This window comes from Tyto alba, unplaced genomic scaffold (assembly GCF_018691265.1).
Source record: "Tyto alba isolate M040663 unplaced genomic scaffold, T.alba_DEE_v4.0 Super-Scaffold_42, whole genome shotgun sequence".
Classification (NCBI taxonomy): domain Eukaryota; kingdom Metazoa; phylum Chordata; class Aves; order Strigiformes; family Tytonidae; genus Tyto; species Tyto alba.
The window spans coordinates 30,161,485-30,186,763 of NW_024881318.1; the positions used below are offsets into that span (position 1 = coordinate 30,161,485).

General features: G+C 36.8%; 1 protein-coding gene across 1 annotated transcript in view; it reads right to left on the bottom strand.

The window, feature by feature from the left end:
- SV2C (synaptic vesicle glycoprotein 2C) overlaps positions 1-25,279 on the bottom strand; it is a 123,721-nt gene that overhangs the window by 29,094 nt on the left and 69,348 nt on the right. The window contains exons 5-7 of the mRNA XM_033009118.2: positions 5,575-5,708; positions 5,331-5,420; positions 819-929 (exon numbers count right to left, since the gene is read on the bottom strand). Of these exons, the coding sequence (XP_032865009.1) occupies positions 819-929; positions 5,331-5,420; positions 5,575-5,708 (335 nt within the window). The remainder of the gene's footprint in view (positions 1-818; positions 930-5,330; positions 5,421-5,574; positions 5,709-25,279) is intronic.

Genomic DNA, 25,279 nt, shown 5'->3' on the forward strand with positions numbered 1-25,279 from the left:
TAGATACTGTCTGGATTTTTTTTTTTTTTTTAAATAGGGAAAATGTCATTTTTCCAAGCAAAACATTTTTGTGACAAACCTTGGTTTACAACGCTTTATTTTATCTCTGGATGGCTTTAAGATGCTAGCCATTTAACAGCTGTAGAAAGTTATTTTTGTCTTTTTTTTTTTTTTTTTTTTAAATTCATGAGACTGTTCTCAATTCTCATTACAATGTTCAAAGATACTCCATAATTTTTGTTTTACAAAAAAAATTAAAAAGGGATACAGAGCACAGTCCCAGTAAGCTTGTTCTAAACTCTCTGAAATAGCTCTAATGTAGTTTTCTGGTAAAATATTTGACATGCCTAAAAATATGAGCAGATATGATGCCTTATAAAGGTTTTATTGACATTCATTTACACAGTTTATTCACCACTTTATCATTTCTAAGTAATGCAGCCACCTCAAGTTCCTGCTGATAATTTTTTATCTCATCATGTGTCACCTCTCTCCATAGGTATATATTGATACACATTCCCAGTACATATTATATTATTGAGCTTGGGAATATGGCTATGTAACTATTAGCCATCACACGTGTGAAGACCAGTGCAAAATTTTCCTCCTCAGAAGTTGGCACCAACCTCTGTGATTCACCTGCGCCTCTTTGGGTCAGGAAACCAGAACCTTATAATGGTTCCTCAGTTTCCCAGTTGAATGGAAAATGTAGCATTGCAGCTATCACCATCATGAGCTCAATCAATCCATCCCGTTTCTGAAGGCTAATTAAAAAGAAGTAAGGTAATTATGGAATGAACAGAGTTGTTGTTACTTACACTGTATAGCTCTGTGCGAATTCTAACAAAACACCTCCTGTACCAAGTGCCTGTATCGCTTTCTATTTCTATAAGCTCGTCTATCTGCTTCGGAGTTTTGATTCTGTTAACCTAGAAATAAAAACAGAGCAGCAAATATTTGCATTTTCATGAATTATTAACTGTCTGTCAAGGCATATTGAAAGGTTTTAAAAAATCCCATAAACTAAAAATGAGCAGATATTAAACCTGTGTCTACAGTAGAAATGCCTAAGAAATATGAAGGAATACTAGCACACTATACTGTCAAAGTTCATTATGGGTGTAACTGTATTGGAAAAGCTCTCCTTTCAAAGCATGTAGAAAATCCATTTGCTCCGACTGAAACAAACTCTTACTGCCAGGTTCTGCTAGAATGTTGTTGTACATACCTCTAATGCCACAAAGGATAAAATATTATTTAAATCCTCAGTTAACCATGTCCAGAGTTTCCCATCAAGTGGTTTTTGACTTATCACAACACTGTTGCAAGTTTATTGATTAAAGATACAGTAATGACAACAGAAGTATTTAGAGTGTCAAAAATTAATAATTGAATAATATTTTTTCCTTTTGTTCTTATATCCTGTAGTGTTAGAGAGGGAATTCTCTTTGTCTTTTAGATGCTGACTTTAACTATCCTTTTTAATGAAGAGAGAAAAAGTTAGGTGAAATGATCTGGAATCATGCATGTTATTGCTGTTATGAGCAATTATATACTTCATCTGAAGTGAAATGTGATAAACAGACATCAGAGAAAAATACAGAATTAACAGTGACAGAGAATGTGATGTTGCCTGCAATGCTAATTTTCACTTGCACTCTCCTGTGTAGCAGAAGAAGACTGTGTTACATGGTCTTTCCAGAAACAGGACCTGAAAAACTTATACCATTGTATGGTCTTGGTCTTGGTTTATGCTCTGGTCCCATGTTCACAATGATATCACAAAAGGCATTACATTCATCCAAAGTTTATTTTAAAAGAAGACAAATAGAGAATGGAAGGAAAATAAATAAAATGAGGAAAGGGACTGACATATAAGGAGGAAGAGAGCAAGAGACTGTGTGTTCAATGTTTGGCTGCAGTTTCTGAAGGTAGCAATAGCTTGTGTTTCTTCTTAACAGAATGAGGACACTACCACCCACAGATATATCATAGTGGATTATTGGACATCAGGGAATACCAGTATTGATAATAAAGCTCTGGTTTTCAGCCCACTGCTTCTACAGATGTACACTGTTTAAGATGCACTAGCAGCCTCATCCTGTGAACAAGAACAAACAAAAGCCCATGAAGCAGTTTTAGCTATAACTACCCTCGTTTGTGAAATACTGCAGTCACTGTCTTATCAAACCATGACTGTAGCAAAAACCTGCACACCTCTTGTCATGCCTCTTCTAACAGCAATAATCCTGCCTGCATCATTGCACTGATGTCAAGCTTTTATTAAACTGCTTTTATGAAACATGTTATACAAAAGACTTAGCTGAATTCTCCAAGATTATTTAAGACCTTGTACATACAGACATCCTCACATGCCACATCTCCGGGCAGAAAGGGCATGCCTTATGAATCATGCTGTATAAACCAATTCCACCCTTGTAGGCTCAGGGGCAGCCTTTTCACCATCCTGGCCACCTGACTTGTTTGGAACTCTGGAGGCTGGGAGAAACGTATATATCCTAGGACTGTTCTATGTGACTGCAGACAAAAAGCCCCTGGCCTTGATGCTTCTTTAACATAAGAAAAGTCCTATTGAATCAGGACAATTGTCCATCTGGACCATGCAAATTCAGCTGTCAGTATATGAAGAATGAAAGAAGAAACAGTGAAGAATACCTACTTTAATGAAAATGGAACTTCTGTTTAAAACCAATGGATAGAAATATGCAATGTTTTAAATTTTACAAAATCAAGACAGGCTGCAAAGAAAAGTGTTTACAGAAAAAAAAAAATTAATACATGACAAGTAACGAAAGTGTAGAGAGAATTTTGGTTTTAAGGTTACAATATATATTTTTTTTTCCTTGAACATTTAAATAAATAGATCTAATGAATGTATATTGTAAGGATCCAGGAAAGTAATTAAGCTTGTACACAAAATTTTAACTTGGGTGGTCCCATAATAGAAGACACTATCAACTTACTACCATCTCTGTTAGTGTCACTGCTTTCAGGAGAGACTTTCAAAAGTAGTAAGAGCCACTGCCTCCACAGTCAGTAACTAGAACACATCCATTTTAGAGTTTTTGACTCTAAAACTGACCATTCATCAGTTGATACCTTCTCTGTTCTAAAGGTTTGAAGAAAAAATCCTCAATAATATGAATAACAACAGTAAAGATGACTTTTGAAAAAAGCTTATAGGAAAAGATGACATCAATATAATTAAGAAAACATATAAAAGGAAAGAACACTAAAATCATAGCAGTAATGGAGAAAAAGTTACATCAGCTGTGGATTTAGAAAACATAATATCACAGTGTATCTGATGTAAATAGTAATGTGAAGTGGAGGTAAATAGTAATGCATAAGTCATAGAATGGTACTAGATAAAGCAATGGGGTTTAGGAGAGCAATGTGAATAAATTACTGAGAGAGAATGTCCTGATATCCAGGACTAACTTATATTAAAAAAAAAAAAAAAAAAAAAAAAAAAAAAAGAGAGAGATACTAAAAGTACGTCCCAAACAAATTATGCATAAGTTCTTTGTTTTTTGGGTTTTATAAGATGAAGTGCTGATATTGTCCAATGAGGAGACAATGATGCATTTTCTAATAATATTAACACAAGATAAAAATAGGGACTTCTGTACATGTGTAGCCTTAACATACAGTACAGTATTTCTAATCCTTCAACTCCTTGATATCTGGAATTGAGTTTTCCTAATGTTTATGGTAGAAACTGGTGAAAATCCCAGGAAAGTGGTGGTTTGTCATTCTTAATACCTTATTTGTGGCTAACTAACAAAAATAGCTATAAATAAAGTGCTGAGTTCAACATGGTTCAGTGTCACGTTCTAAGAACCGTAGAGAGAAAGACTTGTTAGATCACAAGAACTGGAAACAAATATGTGCTTTATTTTCTTCTCCATGGCTGCTTTAGGATGTGATTATAATTACGTCAAACAGATGTGAGACTATGGCTAATCATTCCTCCCACCTTTTGTCCCAGCACGTTTCTGTCTTCTTCCTTGCGCCTAAACCAACTCTGTAGGGAGACAGGGTCTGTGCTATGGCTGACTGTGCAATCAGTCAATGAATATCAACGCTGGTAGAAGAAAAACAAAGAATGACTGGGGACGAGCATACTCTCTTTGAAAGCAGCTCAGATCAGCAAGAGCCAACTGTGAAATCACACTCTAGCTGCATGGCGTTAGGCAAATCCCTTTACTCGTAAATGAAATCAGAAAATAAAATATTAGGTTAGATGGGATTAGGGGTAGGTCACTGGTGTATCAAGAAATGTGGATTTAACATGGTAGATGTGGTAACCAGCCTTCTTTCAGGCTAAATATAGGAGGTTTTGAGCTGCTTTGTGGAAAAAATTAAATGGAGGCAATGGAAACTACATCCAAGGCAATAAACTGCAAGTCTCAATGGAATAAAGTTATACAGTCAGATGGTCATTCCTCAAGACTGCCTGCAAATGCAGAACCTTTAAGAGGATTTTTTAATTGAGTTATATGTGCATTAAAGTAAGAAGAAAGCCTCTGGAAGAAGAAAAACATCCCACACACGGCTCTGAGAGGGAGCAGAGTGCCAGAACTCCCATGGCACAGCACAAGCTGGAAAGTCAGACTGGATTTCAGAGCAAGAAAATGACTTCTGATGTTTGGTCCTACTGTTTCCAGGAAGACAAAATTGTTGTGTAGATTCTTCATAAATAGGGAAGATGTCATAAAAAAAGTCCCACATCTGAATTGCAAGTTTCTCCTCCAAATAGAAACAACACATCAATACTTTGAGTATGGCCTTATCATTAGATCTTCAAGTCAATGAGATGCAGTTGAGTTTCCAAGATATTTCAAAAAAATTAAATGTCTGAAATTATTATTTCACAGAAATGAAAATGAACTTTAAAAAATTATTATTTTAGTTGATAAAAATGAAAAAAATAATTTCAAAAGCTTTAAAGACACAACAGATGATGAATTTGTTCTTCCATGTGCCTACTGTTACTATTAAGGGTGAAGTAAACTTAGTAACTAAAATACAGATATAGTCTTTTAAGTATCTTGGTATACCAGAGAAAATTATCACACTGTGGGTTCATACATTCAAGAATATGCTGGCCAAAGGCTTATATCTTAACATCTGTTGTATGTATAACAATTTCAGTAGGAATTCAGTTTTTCTATTTAGGTATTTGGAGTGCAAATGATTGGCTTTGTCATGCAGGATATTAATATTGATTGCTTAAGCCCTCCAGACCTTGCCAGTCAGCAAGCTTGCTGATGTGCTGAGCGATTAGCTTTAAAAGCAATACTCACTGTGAAGACTTTCTCAGGCTGACCACGAGCTCGCATGTTTGTGTCATGAATTTGCTTGAGTATCATCCAGGCTTCATCATGTTTCCCAATCTGAATGTTTGATCAAAACATTTAAACAAAACATACGTACAGATTAAGATATTCACTATAGTCACTGACCAATCTTAATGCCTGTTGTATACAGGTCATGTTGTAAACACAAAAATAATTTTGACTGGAATCTAAAAACCATTTGGAAATATACCTCCAGCAAGAACCTTGGGCTTTCTGGCATGAAGGTGAGGGCTACCACGGAAGAGACACAGGGCAGTGCGCAGACAATCACAAATACTCGCCAGCTGTGGAACTGGTAGGCGGAGCCCATGCTGAAACTCCATCCTGTGAACACAGAAATTCACAAAATGCAGAGAAATAATGAATAAAGTGTTCAGCTTCTTGGAAATGCAAAACTGTAGCTGTATTTAAACGATGCCTAATTGATCTCTTCTATTTCCACAAATATTGATGATTTCACAAATAATCTTATACTATGAATTTCAGCATGTGACTAGCCATGATGAAAAATGGCCATAATATTCAGGGTTGGAAACTTCCTTACTCAGGCATGAAGAAGACTCTTTCAAGTCTCTTAGTAAAATCTGCATGAAGGTAGTTACATGAACCATACAGGGACACCATCAACATACATAGTAATACATATATAAAGGAATAGTTTCCTACGAGTACTGGAAGAAGGGAGAATAAAAAAAAAAATATTTACATTCAGTTTGTGTATTTTATGGAATTTTACAGTGTTCCTTATTAACTGTTTCTACAAAGAATTAATTTCAATACTCTTAATAAATCTCCTAATGTAATACACTGCAACATATAAAGCATTTACAACACCTAACTTCTGTTTCCATATTGTTCCAGAGCACTACATCACCCCTTAAATTCTGCTAAAAGTAAACTGACACTCATGACCCCTGCCCCATAACTAGATGTACAGGAAAAAGCAGTATTTAAACTTCTGTCTAGGATGAGCAACCTTAACACTGATGTAAAGAGAGAATTTATGATTTTAAAAAGAGATTACAAAGAAAGAACAACAGGAAAACAGCTCTCCTCATCTGAAAAATTGATCTTGGGATACATCTGAGTGATGACTAATAACATTTTGTATGAACCATAGTTAAAGTATCCTGAGAACACAAAAGGAAATACTGGAAAACCTGCCTGTGAAACTGCAAGGCTGGTAGTTCAGCTATTTAATAAAATATCTGATGGCTTGGTGCATTGCGACTGGACTATTGAAATGCTTAAATTGTAGCAAACCTAATAATTTCTCTTAAGAAAGAGAAAACCATTATTTGAGTAACTACCTGGTCTTTTAGTCTGGCTTTAATACAGCAGAAATTTTCAAGTAAGGTTTTTGAGGATAACTTATTAGAAGATGAGTGGAAGATAAGAATAACGATACAGGACAGAAGATGTTACTGGAAGAAAATGGAATCCTAGCTAATGAAGGAGCTGGCACCGGAATAATCTGATATATTTATTTGCTAACTGATTTTTCTAGACAAAAGATATGGTTAATTAAATCTGTCTGGATGCTGGTAAACAACTGGTGCAACATGGTACCAAATGGACTATTAAATAGTTCTTGAAAGGAAGTATTTATATGTAAAACGTATAGTGTATTTTTGAATTTAAAGATCTCATGCTGTGGATCATAAATACATCCTTGGAAAAAAAATCTCATTCTCATATTAAAATACTTACATGTTACTGTATGAAAATTACAGTCAACCCATGATTTATTTTTGCTCTTTATCAACGTCTCGGTGAAATATTTTGACCTGCAGACTTGGAAACCTGTTTTTCTGTCTCTTACAAACTTCCTGTGTTTCTGAAATTATATCAGCTTGCTCTACAGCCTCATTTAGTTCTGTCATCTCTACCCCAGGAAGACAGAGGTAAAATCAATGACAGTGTTGGCAATGATCCTGGAATGCCATATTACTTTTTTTTAAGTGAGGTTACAGATAAACACACCTTTCCCCTCCAAAGTTCCCACCAACAAAAAGAGGCTGTCTAAAACTGAATGTTAACTTTTGTTCCAAAATAGAACTTGGAATGAAAATTTAAGATGAAAAAATATAAACAGAAAAGGATGTAAAAGTGTATCAAAATTTACTTTTTATTGATTTGTGGAAAATGTCAAATTTTGATCCTATAGAATTTCAAATCTTAAATAATATGGGCATACTTTACATCTAAAGTAGGAATGGAAGGAAATAAAGAAGTAAAGGCTTACAGTGAGTTAATGAAGCAATTAGAAACCATACCTGTGTTTTGGATATTATGTACACATTCTATTGTAATAATCAGAATCATATTCTTCACTATGTATTTTAAACGAGTACAAAATCACCTGATACAGAACTCACAAAATTATTTTATTTTGGTAAAGTTAATTTTCAGTCAGTCCAGTGAGCTGATCTATCTCTTGGAGCAGCCATGCAACTGCTAGTGCCACAGGGAAGGCAGCACAGGATGGGGGTTTTCATCTTTCAGGACGGCACAGTCAAGGTACTGGCTCTTGTTGTCATTAGAGACTGTCCCAGAAATATACAAAGCCACTGGTATATTTAGGCAATCTGTCTTTCACTGCTCTGGTTTATGTTTTATGAGATTGAGCTGCACAAAGGGCACTTCTGCGGTAAATAAAATCAGCCTGGCTTTTAATACCTGTTTTAAAACAACAGCAACATCTTGTGCTCTTTAGACAGTCCTGGAAAATGCTGGTGATAATTTATTTTAAGGTGTCATTTATTAAGGTAAGTGAACCATACTACACCTAATTAAAAGCAATGAGTGCACCGTTCATCTTGCTGTCATCCTGACAACCTACAAAACATCTATTTTACTCCTCAAAATATCTGAGGGGCATGTCAAGTGAAATGTTCTTTATGGGGTTTTTTGCTCTTATTCCATCTTTTCCTCCATGTATTATATTAGGTGCTGCAATTTATCTTGTGATTTAATATATCTGCTGAATTAATGATAATAATGAATGTCAGGATTATAAGAAGCAATTGGTAGGGAAAAAGCCAGCTGCAACACAGCTTTCTTGAGGCTGCTCTTCTGTCTATTCCAGCACCAGCACCAGATCAGCAAAACAAACACGTATTTTGAATACAGAGTGAGCTTAGATTTATTCTTATGTTTAACATACCCAATTTTCCTAGGTCATGAGCTAATCTGGAAAATGGAGCCATTAAAGTAGCTCTGAATATAGCTCACAAAGTGGCTTTCATTCCTATTGTATGTAAGTCTTGAAACCAAATGGAAGTGTGTTCTTGGCTGTAACTCAATTTGCTTCTCTCTTCCCTGATTTATGACACAGTAGCAAAGACAAAGCAGCTCTACATGGCCGCATTCAGGGCACTGCACAGCAGCCTAGAGCTAAACTTCACCCTTGCTCCCTGGATGTGCTGTATTTGAGAGTCATTAATCTTGAAAATGGTGGCAAGTCCCAATGTTTCCTGAATCGCAAAACACTTGGCCCAAATGCACCTTGGGAACGATGTGCTGTAGAGCAACGTAAAATCTGCAGTGACTGAATCTGAAGCTGCTGCAGCAACCTTTCTGTTAAATACCACCCTCCCACTTTACTGACTGCTGGGAAAGGCCAAGTGAATCACAGATATAGAAGTTACTGATTAAAGAAACACAGCAGCACACAGCAGAGCAAAACCAAAATGTAAAAGATGCTAATTTATATCTAATCACCAATTTATCTGTTTAATTCAATGTCAACAAAATCTTCCCTCCCAACACAGCATTTCATCTGCTCCATAATATTAATAAATGAAAATAATATTATAAACAAGTTCTTGTTCCTAATGAGAGAGAAGATCATTTGTCATAGACTTTCTGAATAAACACAGAGGTAAACCTGTCCATATTATGCTGAATTTTGCAAGTGTATATTACCTGATAAACAGTGGATATCTTCAAGGACAAGGACCATCTCTTACAGTGTCTAGGTTACTAGAGAGCAGACTAGTGGTGATGATTTGCTTGACTTTCCAAAATGAGGGCTGAAAGGGCTGAGCATAACTCTCTATAAATCATTAAGTGTTATGCTAAAGTGCAGGGTGGGCAATGAAAAATATGTGTGCCCACAGGCTCTGTATAAATACTGTCTGGCAAGGGGAAGGTTCCTAAATATCAGAGGAATAAAGTTGTGGAACACCTTTCTAAGAGACTAATGTGGGGAAAGAAACCCTAACTGAATACAGGGATTTTATGGCATGGTTAGTTGAAGAATGACCATTCTTGAGAACAGTTTTTCTTATTCAGTAGGAATCAGAGGAATTCATGGAAGTGTCAGAAATTGTCAAAATCCAGGTTTGCATAAAATTATGTCTTTTTGTAGATCAAAGGAGGGAGTAAATGCAAGAGTATCCCTAAAATTAGAGGTGAAGGAGATAGCCAACGTATTTCTAGAAATTCATAGAGCCGATAGATTCTTCTACAGAATTTTTTTATATGATTTTATAGTTTTTCTTATTTCTGTTTTACCACACAATCTTTGGTCAGAACTCAGCTTTCTAACCTCAATTTTTAGTATTTTAAATTCCAGTACCTAAGATGTGTAATTGTTCCAAATTGCCACATGGTGGCACTATTACCACACGTAATGCAAATAAAATAAAAATTTCTGCAGAAAGACTTCTACTATTAAATGTTGTTTTGTTGAGTATTTCCAAAATCTAAGATATATCAGAATTACAAGGAGGACTAGAAATACTTTGCAGCTGGCAGCACTGAAACACATTATTGCTGCACTTATATTTCTTCTGTCCTGGCATTATCAAGTTTAACTGTGAGTGACATCTAGGATTTGAGCCCATATATTTTAGTGGTACTGACTAGAATAGTGGTAAAACACTGAAAAAAAAAAACAAAAACCAAAACCAAAACCCAACCCAACCCAACCCAAACCAAAAACAACCAAACAAAAAGAAATAGTTCAGGAGTTCAGGTAAGTTGTATAGCTAAGGAAGCTTATTTAGACATTTTTACAATACCAAGTGAAATACATGGTTTCTAATGAATGCAGAAACAATATTTGCAGAATTATTCTGTAATTGTATTGATGTGAAATTCCAGTAATACAAAGTAGATTGCTTGTCTTCCCTTTGATTAGATTATTCATATCACATAGGAAAGGCAGTGATATTTTTAGCCTATATAGATAGTTAGATACTCTACAAACCCACTGGCTCAGCAGGTTAGCTGCTGGTATTGCCTGCAGAAGGAATCTGCAAATAAAATAGCTGAAGTGTGGCAGGTCATGATGGAGGCACTTTAACAAAAGTGGATGTAGAAAATTCTCATCTGCATGTGCCTGGTTCTCTAGATGATGCTATTAGTCCCTGGGAGCCATGAGCATCAACTGTTCAATGAAAGAAGAAAGTAATAGTGTTAAATAGATATATTTTACAAATACATTAAACTCAGACTTGGTCTGCTGACACTTAAAACTGTGATTAAAAGGAACAAGGCATTTTCTAAAGACATATTTCATCTCCCACAGAGGAGGAGGTTGTCAACCACTGACACTCATCACTTCCCTCTGCTGGCATTGATCTTCGCCTGAAGACCAGAGATTATCAGGTCTCTGATCACTCTGGCAACATTAACTGCCATTCAGAGAAACCCCAGGACAGCTGCAAGCAGGGCTGACCTTGCATAGAAAATAATTTGTTCTCTAATACCATCAGACACCACTCCTCTATCCAGTGCACTGCACTGTAGTCTGGACGAGTTCTCCACCTGTAGTACCTCCGAACAGTGACATCAATAATTCACTTTTTAAATGTTTCTAATACCTGCTGTAGTGTTTTCCAGTTTCACTTTTCACTGAGGAGGAAGTTTGTATATGTTCATACTTCAGAAAATTATATGGTATGATACGTGCCCAAAATTCAAGGTTTAGTAATATGTCAGCCTTTCACTTAAACTTACACATAGTCTGCGCAGAAAACAGAGCTGTTAGGTTTGTTTCCTTGTTATGGAAATGCTAATGTATCTGTGACAGGCCTGACAGAAAAAAACATTAAAAAATAGTTTCATATCGGAATACCTATCAATCCCTGGGGAAAAAATAATACAAGGGAAGTTTGTAAGTCATTGTGTGCATGGATTGCAATGGTCTGTCTGAAATCTGACTTTCATTTGGCCCTAAAGTATGGCCATATCAAGATGCTGTGACTCCGTAGCCAATACAGGCAAACAGTTAACCTTTAAAATGGCAGAAGAACAGATGTAATCATATAAGACAATTAAAGCAGCAGCTCTTAATAGGAGAATTACAGGTATCCAACAGGCTGGTCACGTCATCTGTCTTATCGTGGCAGATGCTAGAGGTGGCAAGGGATGTTTAAGTACTGGTCTACTTATGATTAGGAAATCAGGGTCTTACTTGCCTTCCTACCTAGATAAACATGAAGACATGCAGGGACTCGAAGTGGACTGTTGTCTGTACTGAGCCTAAAGGGAAAGGCATGTCTGTATCTTGACTTCAACAAAGCAAGCTATTCTTGTGCTTCAATTTTCTTTACTGTGAAGGATGCTGGGCAAACTAAATAAAACAAAGACATGAATAAGGCAAAATCATTCATCAGCAGCTCACATTTTATGAAGTCTTACAGGGCATAAGAGAAGTTATACAGAACCAGGGAGAAATGAATTGACCATCATATACTTTCTACATATTTGCCCCATATTATTCTCTTCAGTGGTCTATTCCAAAGATGCAATAGTTACAACAAATAGTGGCGAAGGAGTAGAAGAGCTTTCACAAGAGGTAGCTTATCACATTTTCAGAATTGATTTTGCCTTGTCTTCACTTATTATATGACAGAAATGTATGACAATGAGAGGATTGCTGTGCACTTCACAGAGCTGGACAAATTAGCTTTTACTCATGTAAAGCAGCACTGAAACACATTTTAGTGATTACCCATATATACAAAAAGCATGTTAAAAAGAGAAGAAGAAAAAAGATCCTGGGTAAGTGTTCTTTGCAGGAAACTTTTGTGTTTGAACAGCAGCTGTAAGAGTCAGCTGACAGCAAACCAGCTGACAGGAGATGAAGATTACTCTCCCTCTTCACTTATCTATCTAACACAGAGGTATATGTTTGTTTATTCACTTTAGTTAGTCTCCAAGCCACCACTCTCCCTAACATCATCCAATTACATGATGAGCTATTGGCAGTCTGCAGTGTTTTATTATGCTTTTTGGTGTATTTATATGCTGCAACCCTATCTATAAAACAGAAGCAGTAATACTTACACAGGTTAAGTCTTAACTCAGTGCTGGAAGATCTCAGTAACACTGAAGAGGCATGAAAATAAGAAAAAAACAGATTCAAAATATACAGTTTGGAAGTAGACTGTACTCTCCAAATCCATAAAGAAAGACATTGACATGAAAGGCAGAGCCACCACCCCATAAGGGGAGAGGGCAAGATTAAACACCAAATTTGTACAAAACCCTCTACCTGGTTTCTTGATATACCTGCACCTCATTCCTAAGAATAAGAGTTGTTCTGCCATACCTGGTTGGCCCTGGAGAGATGCTCAGCTGATGTGGGATCATCACACAGAGCTTTGTGAGCCTTTTCTACATTGATCTCCTGATTTAAACTGTTTGTTGCACCCATGAATATGCATGAAAATAAGTGCTAAGAGCAAAGCATCTCACTTACAGGAAAGGAACAAAGGATGCCACTGCTGAGGAGTAGAGACAACCCTGCAGTCCTCTACTTCTGTTTTTTTAATTTTGACTACTTAGAATTCTCCATTCTCAAACTAGGGAAAAATAATAGAAATGCATTTTACTAAGATGTCATGCTGATGTAAATGTCTCCACCTGGCAACCACCATGCAGGATCCAATTTTGCACCTTAACAATTCTGAATACAAACACAATGCAACTATCCTCTAGGTCTGGAAGACTAACAAATGTCAAAGCACTTCAACACAGAATTGCAATGTCTTGACTTCAGTCACCATTAAGAGTTTCATCTCCATCCTGAGTCATTTTGCCAGACTTCAGACACCTATTACCCAGAATGAAGCCTGAATAACTTCTACGTGGCTTCATTTTGAATGCAAATATCATTATACTCCTTGGGAAGGGGGTATATCCTGACTCTTTATAGTGCCCAGATAATGAGCATAGATTTTGTAAATTTTCCAGGTCAAACCAGTAGTTATCTGCTCAGATCTTAAATCAGTGCTTCTGAAACATTCTACTTGTGCATCTTCAAAATAGCTTTATTCTTCTCTACCTCATACTTTTAAAATACAAATCAGTGCAAAACCTCTTTTGAAACTTATACTAATTGTGCATATCTGAAATTTAAAATGAGAAACACCATGTTGAATTTGAAATTATCAAGTAAGTATGCATATATAAGGCTAGAATGTTCTGCACTTCCTCTATGTGCACTCATGATCCTTATTCAGAAAAAGCTGCCCAGGACTAATAGGAATTAATGTAGATGGACACTGGTCAAATACTGTCCAGGGTTCAGATGCAAACCATGAAAAGAGCTGTGACTTGTAATCAAAAGCTCAAATGTTTAATTTCCTTTTAAATGGCTGCTTTTGTCACATTTCTGCATCTAAATTGGATCTGGAAATTTTTCTCCTTTCAGTTAAAGATCTGATATCGATCTACATCTACTTGTTAGTAGAGATATAGAGACTCATGGCACCCTCCTCAGTCCTGTGGAAACCAATGCTTGCTGTAAGTGCTTGGATATACATACATGTAAGTGCTTTTATACATACATTTGCAGTCTTCCCAATGCCCTTGTTATACTATGGAGTCAGAAAAAAATAAAAAGTAGTGCTGGTCAGTGACCTTCCTGAATTTGATGACCACTAGACATTTTTCCAATGGATGTGTAGAGTCCTATTTGGCTAAGTAAGGCCTATGGATGAATGATTTATTTGTCTTAATTCTTTTTATGTCCATATAGCCGAGAAGCATTTTATGAAATCCCTGCTATTGAAAAACACAGCAGTAGTTTTTCCAATATGAGCAAGATTTATTCAATAATTACACTGAGTTTACATTATAGTCTGAAGTGGAACAGAGACTGAAGAACTGGAAGGATGATGTTTGAATAAAAAAACCTAACATGGAACAGGCCACTGAGGGTTAATGTTTAACTGATACCATCAAAAATCTCATTACAAGCACTGTGGCACATAATTGATCTGCCTATTTGGCTGACTGAGTCAGTGGCCCCAGATATTTATGTACCCATGAAGTTCTGCAAAGTCCTTGCTTGGCTCTGTGCAGCTGTTCAGTGAAGGTACTTCACTATCTGCAAAACACAGAGGTAAAATCTGCTGGCCACCACTTTGTCAACATCATAACTTACTGGCTTGTTAGTCTATGAAGAAAAGGCCATGTCATGCTTTCCAGAGATGACGGATCAAGCAGATGCAACTAATGTCAAAAAATGTAGGGGACAGCAGATGTTAAATGACGCTGCTGTCAGAGCTTAAAAATATCATGGTCTGTGTTGACATTGAGACTGTGCAATTAAATGTCATTATAACATGCTTCAAATTTTGTTTGCATGACCTTACTTTTGATTTCCTGTAAAGATTTCTACCTCTGGTCTCCTACATGTACTTACTGGTTTCCACTACATTACTTTACTGCACATAATTAAGAACTGAGAAATAGTTTGAGTACAAAGTTCAAAACATCTGTTTGGACAGCGCTAAAGAGTACAATAAGAGTAAATCATCAACAGTAGACAAAATCCACTTTTACAAGTAGACAATGTAAAATTGTCAAATGCCCTGTTCAGTTGTCATTATGAACCAAGTCTGAAAGAAAACACTTGTCTGCAAAAAAATCTGATTATATTGTTGTGCTGCAAATAAGAAAAACACAAATACAATGATAGCTACATATTTTTGTGTGGTGCCCTCCATGGCCTACCCATAGCTCTGAGATCATAAACTGCGTTATATTTGACATGACAAGTTGTTGTAGACACTATTAACAGCAGCTGTTAAAAGTGGAAGCTAATTGAAAATGTAAGTGATCCTGTCCTGATCCAGACTTTCAGTGATTTATGTGCATCTGGGCTAAGAATAATTAAATGATGGGCTCACGGTGAAGATGAAAAGAGGAGCAATTAATCAAAAAAAGAGAATCAGAAAAAGGCAGAATAAACCACTGCAGTTTATGAAAAGAAAATGAGACCTTCTTATCTCGCTAACTTACATGCAAAACAATAATGGAAATGCTCTAACATTTTCTGGAGAATACAGAGAGGATATGTCTTTTACCAGTGATATGTGTTTTATCTTTCACATGCTGCTGCAGTGTAACAACAGAACACCTATGCAATTCAATAAACTCTTTCAAAATTTTTACTTTGTTATATTTTTTTTGTTAGAAAGTTGCTGCAAGAAAAATCTTTTTTTAATGAGCATTTCAGTGCTGTGACTTAAGTATCATTTCCCTTTTTGATATTTATTTTACCTTTTATTATCTTTTTATTTACTTCAAACAGAAAGAAGCAATATCCTATCACTAAGAGAGAGACAGATAAACTAAGCAGGCATTTTATGTGATCTAGTAATTAGAGTAGATGTGCATTCTAAGAATTATCTTCTAATCTAACAGCAGTCAGTTAAACAAACATGGCCAGTTGAATACACGGAGCTTTTCTGTACATACCTTGAACAATGGGTCAGAAGTCTTGAATTTAAACTGTGGTCAAATACTTCCAACACAAATATTGTTTACACTCACAAACAAAGTATTAACGATCCTCAGTTATGAACTGTCACAGCTACCCAAGGGGTGGCAGGGAAAGAGGTGGATTTTGCCTATGGAGAGGCAGTCATAGAGTATGAAATGTAATTATCAAAGGGAACAAAGAAAATATAATATATTAAATAAGCAGAGCATTATAGTACATTTTTCCTTTTATAAAGCTTCATGACTTCCTTACAGAGTCTAGAATATCCAGGTATAATGAAGGAATCAGATGCTTATGTAAGATTGAAAAGAGTAAGATTCCTGTGGGAAAATAAAACAATTAAAAAACCTTACCTTGTTCTCTTTAGATTCCTCACTTTTTTATTATGTGGCAATGCTACCTTCAGGAAACAAATAAAAGGGGGGGCAAAACTTTCAATGCCCCCTCCCAAATAGTCCCTGTACTAGAAAAGAAACAAGATAATACAGACTCAAACAGCAAAAAAGAAACAGAGAGCAGTAGAAAGTTGCATCTTCCCACCTCAGCTAGCATCAAAACTGAGGAGACCAGGATTTGAAACCTCAGCCCAGAGCCCTCACTAACAAATCTTGCTGTTTCTCTTTGCTCATTTTATACTGTTTTCTGCTGACGTCTTTGGAAAGTGTAAAAATCAGCCATGTTGGGAATATTAAGCACACAAACACTATAGGGAAGGTACATCAGGTTCTTTTCCATATATTTGTACAGGTCCCTCCCCTACAAATATAAGCAGAAAAAATATAATCAGATACTGTATTCAGATACCCAGATCCATATAGATAATTGAATATAACTTGATGGAACTGCTTTCTCTAAAGTAGGCATGATTTTCAAAAGTAACTCTTAATATTCTTCTTTGAGGAAAAGTGTAAATAAACTTTCTGAAAAATAAATCTAATGCTATTCTTCAATTCATTATGTTCATTTTATTTTAAAGGTAGCTGCACTGCAAAGTGAAAAATGATATTCCAGTTGTATATCCAATCCACAGACAGAGCATACTATTGAAGTGAAAAGAAACTGTTACTAAAAGAATAATCACTAACTCCTATTGTCCTGGGCTGAGTGAGTGGTGGAGTTTTTTGGTGACAGGGGAGGGGGCTATCGGGGCGGCCCCCTGTGAGAAGCTTCTCGAAGCTCCTCCACCTCCACGTCAGCTCCACTTCTGTTTGGGAAATTGAGCCAATCAGCTGCGCCTCTGCGATAACGTATTTAAGAAGGGACGTGGTGACGGGCAGTTGGACTTGTGAGGAGGAGTTGCTGCAGCTGCATGAACACCAAGGTCAGTGGAGGAACGGAGGAAGAAAGGAGGGGGGAGGTGTGCCGGAGCAGAGACCCCCCTGTATCCTGTGGTGAGACGGCAGGGCGGCCCCCCCTGCCACCCATGAAGATCTACGGTGGAGCAGACATTGATTTATGGCCTGTGGCTCCTGCTCGGCATAATCAAAGTTCTGTGCCCGAAGAAGGCCGGGGTCTCATGGGAAAAGGTAGCCCCGCTGCTGTAATTCAGTGCTGGGAGGATTGCAGCATGTGGGGGAGTCCCACGCCGGAGCAGCTCGGGAAGGGCTGCAGCCGTGGGAGGGAATCCAGTCGGAGGAAGTTAGTGACCCATGACGGAGCAGTGTGGAGAACTCTGCGGCCCATGGGAGGAATTCAAGTCAGGGAAAGTTTGTGGAGGACTGTCTCCTGTGAGAGGGGGACCACGATGGAGCAGGAGGAACAAGTTTTGGACACTCCCCTCACCGAAGATGAAGGAAGTGGCAGCGCTGACTGCACCCCCCATTCCCTGCCCCTGCGCCACTGGGGGAGGAGGGAGAGATATCGGGAGCAGAGCTGAGCCCGGGAAGAAGGGAGGGGTGGGGGGAAGGTGTTCTCAAGATGTGGCAATGTTTCTCACTGTCCTACTCTGTTAAGTGTTGTTGTTAGTGTCTGTAATAAATGTATGTTCTTTTTTTTCTTCCCCTAACGAGTCTGCCTTTTGCTCGTGATCATAAAAGGGGGATTTTCCCCCATCCCAGTCCTATCTTGAACCCCAAGCCTGGCTCTCTGTCCCTTCTCATTGCCGGAGGGGAAGGGAGAGAGAGCTGCTGCATTGTGGTTGGCTGCCAACCAGGCCTAAACCACAACACCTATACAAACAATATGGAAGTATGGTCAGCAAATTTGTACTGTTGTACATTGTTTCAGACAAAATTAATACATTTATGTATCTGAATAATTATAGAGTAAGGCCAGTGACCTATTCTTTTGCCCATCTGTACAAATCACCTTAATTTTTCATCTATTATAGACCAATCACAAAATGAAAAGCATTTTTGTCTTTTTAACATTAAAAATTTAGACAAAAAAGAAATCTCATCAGGTTAGCATCTTACTTATTTCTGGAAGTGAAAAGCAGTGGTTATGCCTTACACTGCGGACTTTTCTGATGGCCACTGACCAGACAACTAAGGCAGCTCCATTATCTTGGATGTAATTTTCCTTAATTCATACTCAAGACCAATTCATTGTGTGAAACTGAGTTTTAATTAAAACTAAGACTGAGGAGTTGCCATTGCTTTATTGCCATAGGAATGATTGTCTATTACTATGGTTTCTGTGGAAAATTATGTTTATGGCATTAGACTGTGATGTTCATGGCAACAGTCTGTTCACTTGTCTGTTAGCTCCTCTGCCAGCATTGTTTAAAGCCATTAACCTGCCTCAATCAAATCTGACAGGAAGAAATAGTCTCAGAGATAATCACATTCCCCAAAATGTTGTGAAATGCACTGCCCAAGCAGAGGGGAGACAACCCATTAGAGGACAGGGGAAAAGGCAGAAGTCAGTGGTCCCTCAGGGATGCTGCAGCCAGCCTGGGGGCTGGGACCACGCCGTGGCCACACCATCCATTGGCTCTGGTGTGGGTCCAACCCAAGCCAAAATGTGTTGCTTCCTCCCTGACAGCATCTAGACTGGAGGAGGGCTGTAACACAGCAGGGAGCATGGTGAGGACGTGGGAAGCTGTGTTTCTTATTGCACAGTTCTGAGGACAAGAAAGGACAACTGTAGAGAGTATAGCAGAAAGGAATCTGGAAAAAGCAAGGAGAAAGTACTGCCATGGTGCCATGTAAAGGATAAAGGGGAAGAGATGAGTGAGAAGGGTTAGCCAGAATCATGGGGACATTGACAAAAACTCCTAGGAAACTGGGCCACATAACTTCTCTGTTCACAAAACAATTTGCTAGTTTTTTACTGAACCTCTCAATAAACAATTTTTCTCTTTCGCAGTCAACCTAAAGAGCCCAAGAGAAGGTTATATTGGAAGCTCATTAATGAGCATCTTTAGTGCTCATTAAGTAGATGTACTAAAAGCTACTTAAGCTTCTAAAGGCTGCAAATATAAACATTTAAATGACCATATCAAACCCTGCATTAGGGCACAGAAAGTAGCAAACTGATAAACCAAGTGATTTGTTTTGCTTTCCTAGATGGATTTGCATAAGCTGCTCTAAACTCTTCTGTGCTCTGTCATTCTTGTTGTTCCTAAAGATGAAGACTTCTTAAAAGTGTACACATATAGTATAATCTAATTTCATAGGATTATTTCAAATGAAGTAGAATTGATGAGTAGTTAATAGTTCCCTGAGAACAAGGGTGGATGGGATCTTGAAAGGGCATCCAGTGCATCCACATGCTCCCAATCAGAATCAATTATGGCCCCTACATTGTTCTTAAAATATGTTCTCAAAGACTTACAGTGACAGATTTCATTACTTCCAAAGCAGTTTTATTCAGATGCTTAACTAACACACCATTATGAAGTCTTTTACATTATCTATACTACCTCCACTTTACAGAAATTTCAGCTCTTTACTTTTTGTCTTATCATCAGTAAGCAGTTTATTCCTTTTCCCTTTGCAGCTAATCATACTTTTATTTACCTTCTGAAACATTGAAGAAGACATCACTGATGCACGTCTTGCATGTCTAAGTCATTGGTAGCATCCTATTTCAGCATGTTCCAACTTCAAACAAGGTAACCAAATAGCCATAACATAATTGTTTTTCCTATTTCCAACTCACATTAAGGTGTTGACGTATAAGGAACTAAAGTAAATCATCTCTGTAGATATGACTACTGAGTATAATTTCTTTCCCTGGTTGTTTTGAACACAGTCGCTGCAGTGATGCAGCAATATGAAATCAGTCAAGTGTGGCTCTTTTTATTATAAATCATGTAAGCACATCCTGGTATTTTGATTGCATGAGTATACTGCATCAGAGATAGTCAGACTCTCCTCTGGGAATTAGAGCAAAGGAAAAGTGGAAAAAGGATCTTGGTGAGTTTTTCCCTAAGTTGAAACCATGATCTCTAATAAATTTATAAGCTACTGGTCATCTCACTCCTGAGGAAATTCTGAAAGTAGCTGATGAAATAGCTGTGAGTGAAATCAAGCTGTTCCTCTGAGGCTCAGACCCAACTCTAACATACATTTCAGAAGTCAGAAGTGCTACAAGAAATATTTGAAATGCAGAATTATCTGTAAAAGTAATAGTCACCTATTTACAGCACTACCATCAACTCTGACACTTTGAAGCTTATAGATTTGAGGAGACAAATTGTGTCCAAAGACACTTCACAAATATTAATCTGTAAAATCTCAACAAAGTAATTAATAGTGGGGTTTTTTTTACTGAGAAGGAATAAGGAGGTTAAGGAAAATCGCATAATTAAGGCAAAAATCCTAAATTTTCAAAATAGTAAAGAATTTTATATGCTCATCCAGGTACAATCCTGACCTAGACCTTAAGATACACACGTTCACGGGTCACTGTTAAAAAAAAGTTGCAGCATATACAAGCTGCTAGCAAAAAATTTGGCTTCTAATCCTTCACCTTAGTAGAAAATCCATTCATTAACCTTTTAATTTCTATAAGAAAAAATGTTAACAAGAAGAAAAAATTCCACTTTTTCTTTATATTGTCTAAAACATATGTCATGTAAAATTTATGTACTGGGAAACAATTGCTTCACAGAATTTATCTTGGAATGATTATCACCACAGAAGTGTACAACCTTTTGACTCCACTTTGCTAATGCAATAAACTCTTGTCTCCTCATAATAGGCAGAGACCAGCAGGCTAGAAATCTCTGTTTCTCCACGCTTGCAACTCCGACCACTCAGAAGGATCCAGTTCTGCTCACCAGAACTGCTGGAACATGGATGACTTCTAAGATTCTTCTGCTTTTATTGCTAATCAAGTACTAACCACACCCTATAACCCCACTGATAATTCATATCAATGACATAGGATTTTTTAGCCCAATACTGCTGCTGCACTGTGGCACTGAGAAATTCATGGCACTAACAAAGAAACATAGAATAAGGGACTTAAAACTTTTTTCTGACTTCACTGCCACTGAACAGTCTTAGTCTATCATGTTCTCAGTTTAGTCTGCTGCAGGCTGAGAGACTAACTCCTCCATTAACACCACCTGGTTCAGTACATGCTCTTTGTTGAACAGAGAGCCAGTCGATCTTAATCTCCTCATCTACATAGTTGCTGCATGCAACTCTGCTTACCTCATCTTTTTTACTGTGAAATAGTTCATAGTGGTTTCATACAAAATGGGATTTTATTGCTGTTTTGAAGGTACTTTTACTGTTTTTATCTCCAACTGGATGATACAAGAGCAAAGCAAACATGACAATAGAAAATACTACAGAAACTACTCTTGGGCCACCTAAAAAATGTGATAAAAACATCTTTTTGACTGCCAGTAAAGTTTACTTCCTCAGGTGAATTTATCTGCTTCACCTCAACGATCTTCTGCCACAAACTGAGAATTGTTTTTCAGGCCACTCTGCAAGTTGCTTACTCAAAAGTAAAGCAGATTATTCCATTCTAATCACAATTACAGTTAGAAATAGAATTAATTTATGGGCTTCTGTGTCTCTGAAAAAACTTATCTACTTACGGAAAATAGAATTAAGAATGGGAAACAGGTTTCCAGTAGTAGGTTTGGTGAAATTAACATGGTCTTATTGAGGTATTGAGAACAGGCTGTGGTTTGATGTGCCCTTAGAGCCCTCCAGTGATGGAGATTCTGTAACTGCATTTTGTAGTTTGTATTAGTACTTTGTTACATCTGTGTTTAAAACTTAACTTCTTTCCTACGTAAACTAAATCCCAGTTTCTGCCATTTAAACTCATATAAGAATATTGGCAGAAGAAAACTAAAAGGCAAAGACCTTCAGAGGAAAGTAGGAACATATATTTTACAAACTAGGAAAAGAATACAAAACTTCCAATAAGAGACACAATTAAACATTCTAAAAAGAGAAGTTACCATTAATCTTTTAAATACAGTGTTTTGCCAGTCAAGCGTGAGTCCATTGTTTGGACACTTCTATGTCTGCATTTTTAACTTCTGTGTTACTGTAAAAAAGTTATTCTCTTAAAAAAAAAAAATCAGAAAAAAAAAATGGCTCTCCAGTAAAATTCTAATTGTTCAGTAAAGTCATTTGACACTGTTATCTCCTCTCTACTCTGGTAAATACCAGAAGTGGAGGGTTACAGTGTGAGGAAAGCTTCATATTTCAAGTGCAGCTTATGCTGTAGCAGCCTGGAATCTGCCCCATCCTGCTCTCTGCTTTGCAATCTAATTTCTTTTTGGCCACATATTCCCCTTCTTGTTCAGGAATAACATTTATAAATCAATGAGGTCAATATTTGTTTTTCATTAAGCAAAATACTCTCGGGAACGTTTCAAGTTTTGGGAGGTTTTTATATAGCTTATGAAACCAGAAAAGACTTATATACATCATATATATAAAATATAAAACTACATGAAATACCAAAATTGATAGGTTAAATACATTGAAATCTTTATCCAGCTTCCTCTGACTTTTAGTTTGGAGATATGGTACAACAGAAATGAAGACTTATTTTAAAAATAATACATGTGTATGGCAGGCAATATTTATTATTTTGGTAGAACTGATAATTTTATAACTTTCTTCTGTTGTTTTAATTAAAGAGGTAAAATGCCTAGAACAACTTATATAATTCTTTTTGATTCTTATCCTCAGACTAACACATAAACTTGGTGTAGCAAAATGGTAATATATCACTATTTGGATTTTAAACTGAAATGTAATTTCTCACTCTTCATAATTTGAAAAATGAACATTTTCAAGAATATTGTAATACACATTTGATGCATTTGACAGTCCTTGAATAACCTAACTTGAAACATGATTTTAAGTTTAAAGTTGAGTTTGCAAAATTATTTATAAAATGGCAATTATCCTTCCTATGCAGCCTGCTAAAAGTAATATATAAAGCAATGTCTTTGTAGCAGCGTAATCTGGGTCTTTCTTAATTGTCAGCAATTAGAAGCATTTATCTACAGATGTTTATTCTAATAGCTTTTAGGAGACACTGAACACGTCTACATGCATTTTCAAATTTTAAACCAAAGCCAACAGCTATAGAATTCAAGAAGCCCTGAGACAAGGAAGCTTGTCTTCTGGATGACACTAGTCTTTCTGTATGTGGTCATTGCAGCATTACATTGAGCTGATTCCCCTCTTAATAACATGCTGATGTCAAGATGACTGTTAGCTTCTCTTTATTTTGTATTTCAGAGTATTACTCAGGTTTCAGACACTCTTGTGGTGCTCAGCAGAAACAGAGATAAACTGCTACATGTAGAGAATGTAATCTTTGTTTTCTCACAGAAAGATGCTAAATGTTCAGCTGGTAAACTTGTACAGATAGCTTCACTGACTGCCTTGGACTAGATAATGTATATTAGTTGTGAATCTAGGACTTTTTAAAGTGGCTTATATAAGAGGCAGTGCAAATGAAATGAATACATTTGTAAAAGAGAGAGGGAAAATAATCTATGAAATTATTTTACTCTGTTGACCTGTTATTTTTCTATTCGTTTAAGAATAATTTCACTATGCTCAATGGTAGTTTATTGCTTTTCAACAAATGCAACTTCATTCACTGACTTTGAGTAACTTCTGAGTTCAGCTGAGAAAAATCAATCCTGTTTACTCCTCATGTGTGAAACAGAGAGCTCAGAAATCCTATGCACTGTATAAACAAGGCTTGTAAGTGCTTGGGCTGCTTTGTTTATAATTATGTTTTGCTTTCTGGTCAGTGGAGATGTGAATGATGAGAAGGACTGGAAGTAACTTGGAGAAAAATCTGTATCTTTGCTTGATTCTGGAAAAATAATTCCATGGAAACCATGTAGGAATTGTAAAAGAGAAAATACCACTACAAAAGCCTCCTCATGGATGCACGTGATATAAATGCTGTGGAGATCTATGCTGGTATTCACCTGACTTGGAGTTTTTCCAGGAAGGTACAGCAATGTGTGACCATATACTCTGCTGAGTGCCAGAGCAGGGTTTGCCCTGGGAGCCCTTGGCAATGCCTGAGAACTTGGCACAGTATCATGACAATGAAGGAGTTTGTCCCTCACCCTGAGCCCTCGCCCTGAGCCGGGGCAATTCCACATTTGTACTAAGAATAAAGACACAGGTTTTAAACTTCACAATGTAGGGGAAAAGTTTGATTTTAAAAAAAAGACAAGTTTAGGGTCTCATCAAGATCTATAAATAAATTCTGTTTCATTTTGCCAAAATGATGTGTCCACTTATTTTCTTGTGAGAAAGAATTGTTTCTGTTGTTTGTAGCTTGATTTTTGCCCTCTTTTTAGCTTTTACAGCTTCTCTTAATATACTGTAAGGAAAGTGATTTGTATGGTTAACATTGTTTTTTTAAAATTGTTTTTTATATCCTTTTGTCTTAGATGATTTAATAAATATTTTTGCAGGAGAACACACACCAAAAAAAATCAGTGCAGCATGGCGTTTTTTTGCTGATATCCTCCCACTGTTAAAGAAAGAAGAAAATTTTTTACTCTGGTGCCACTGCTTTGGTATGAGGAAGTGCATTATTTTTCATTGAAATATACTGCCATATGATGTTTTAAAACCACCTCAGTAAAGTTTATTGAGTTATTTATAAAATCTACAATGAAATTAGACAACCTATGAAAACCAGTCTGTGTAAAGCAGTCTGTCATAATATTAGCATTTTCCAC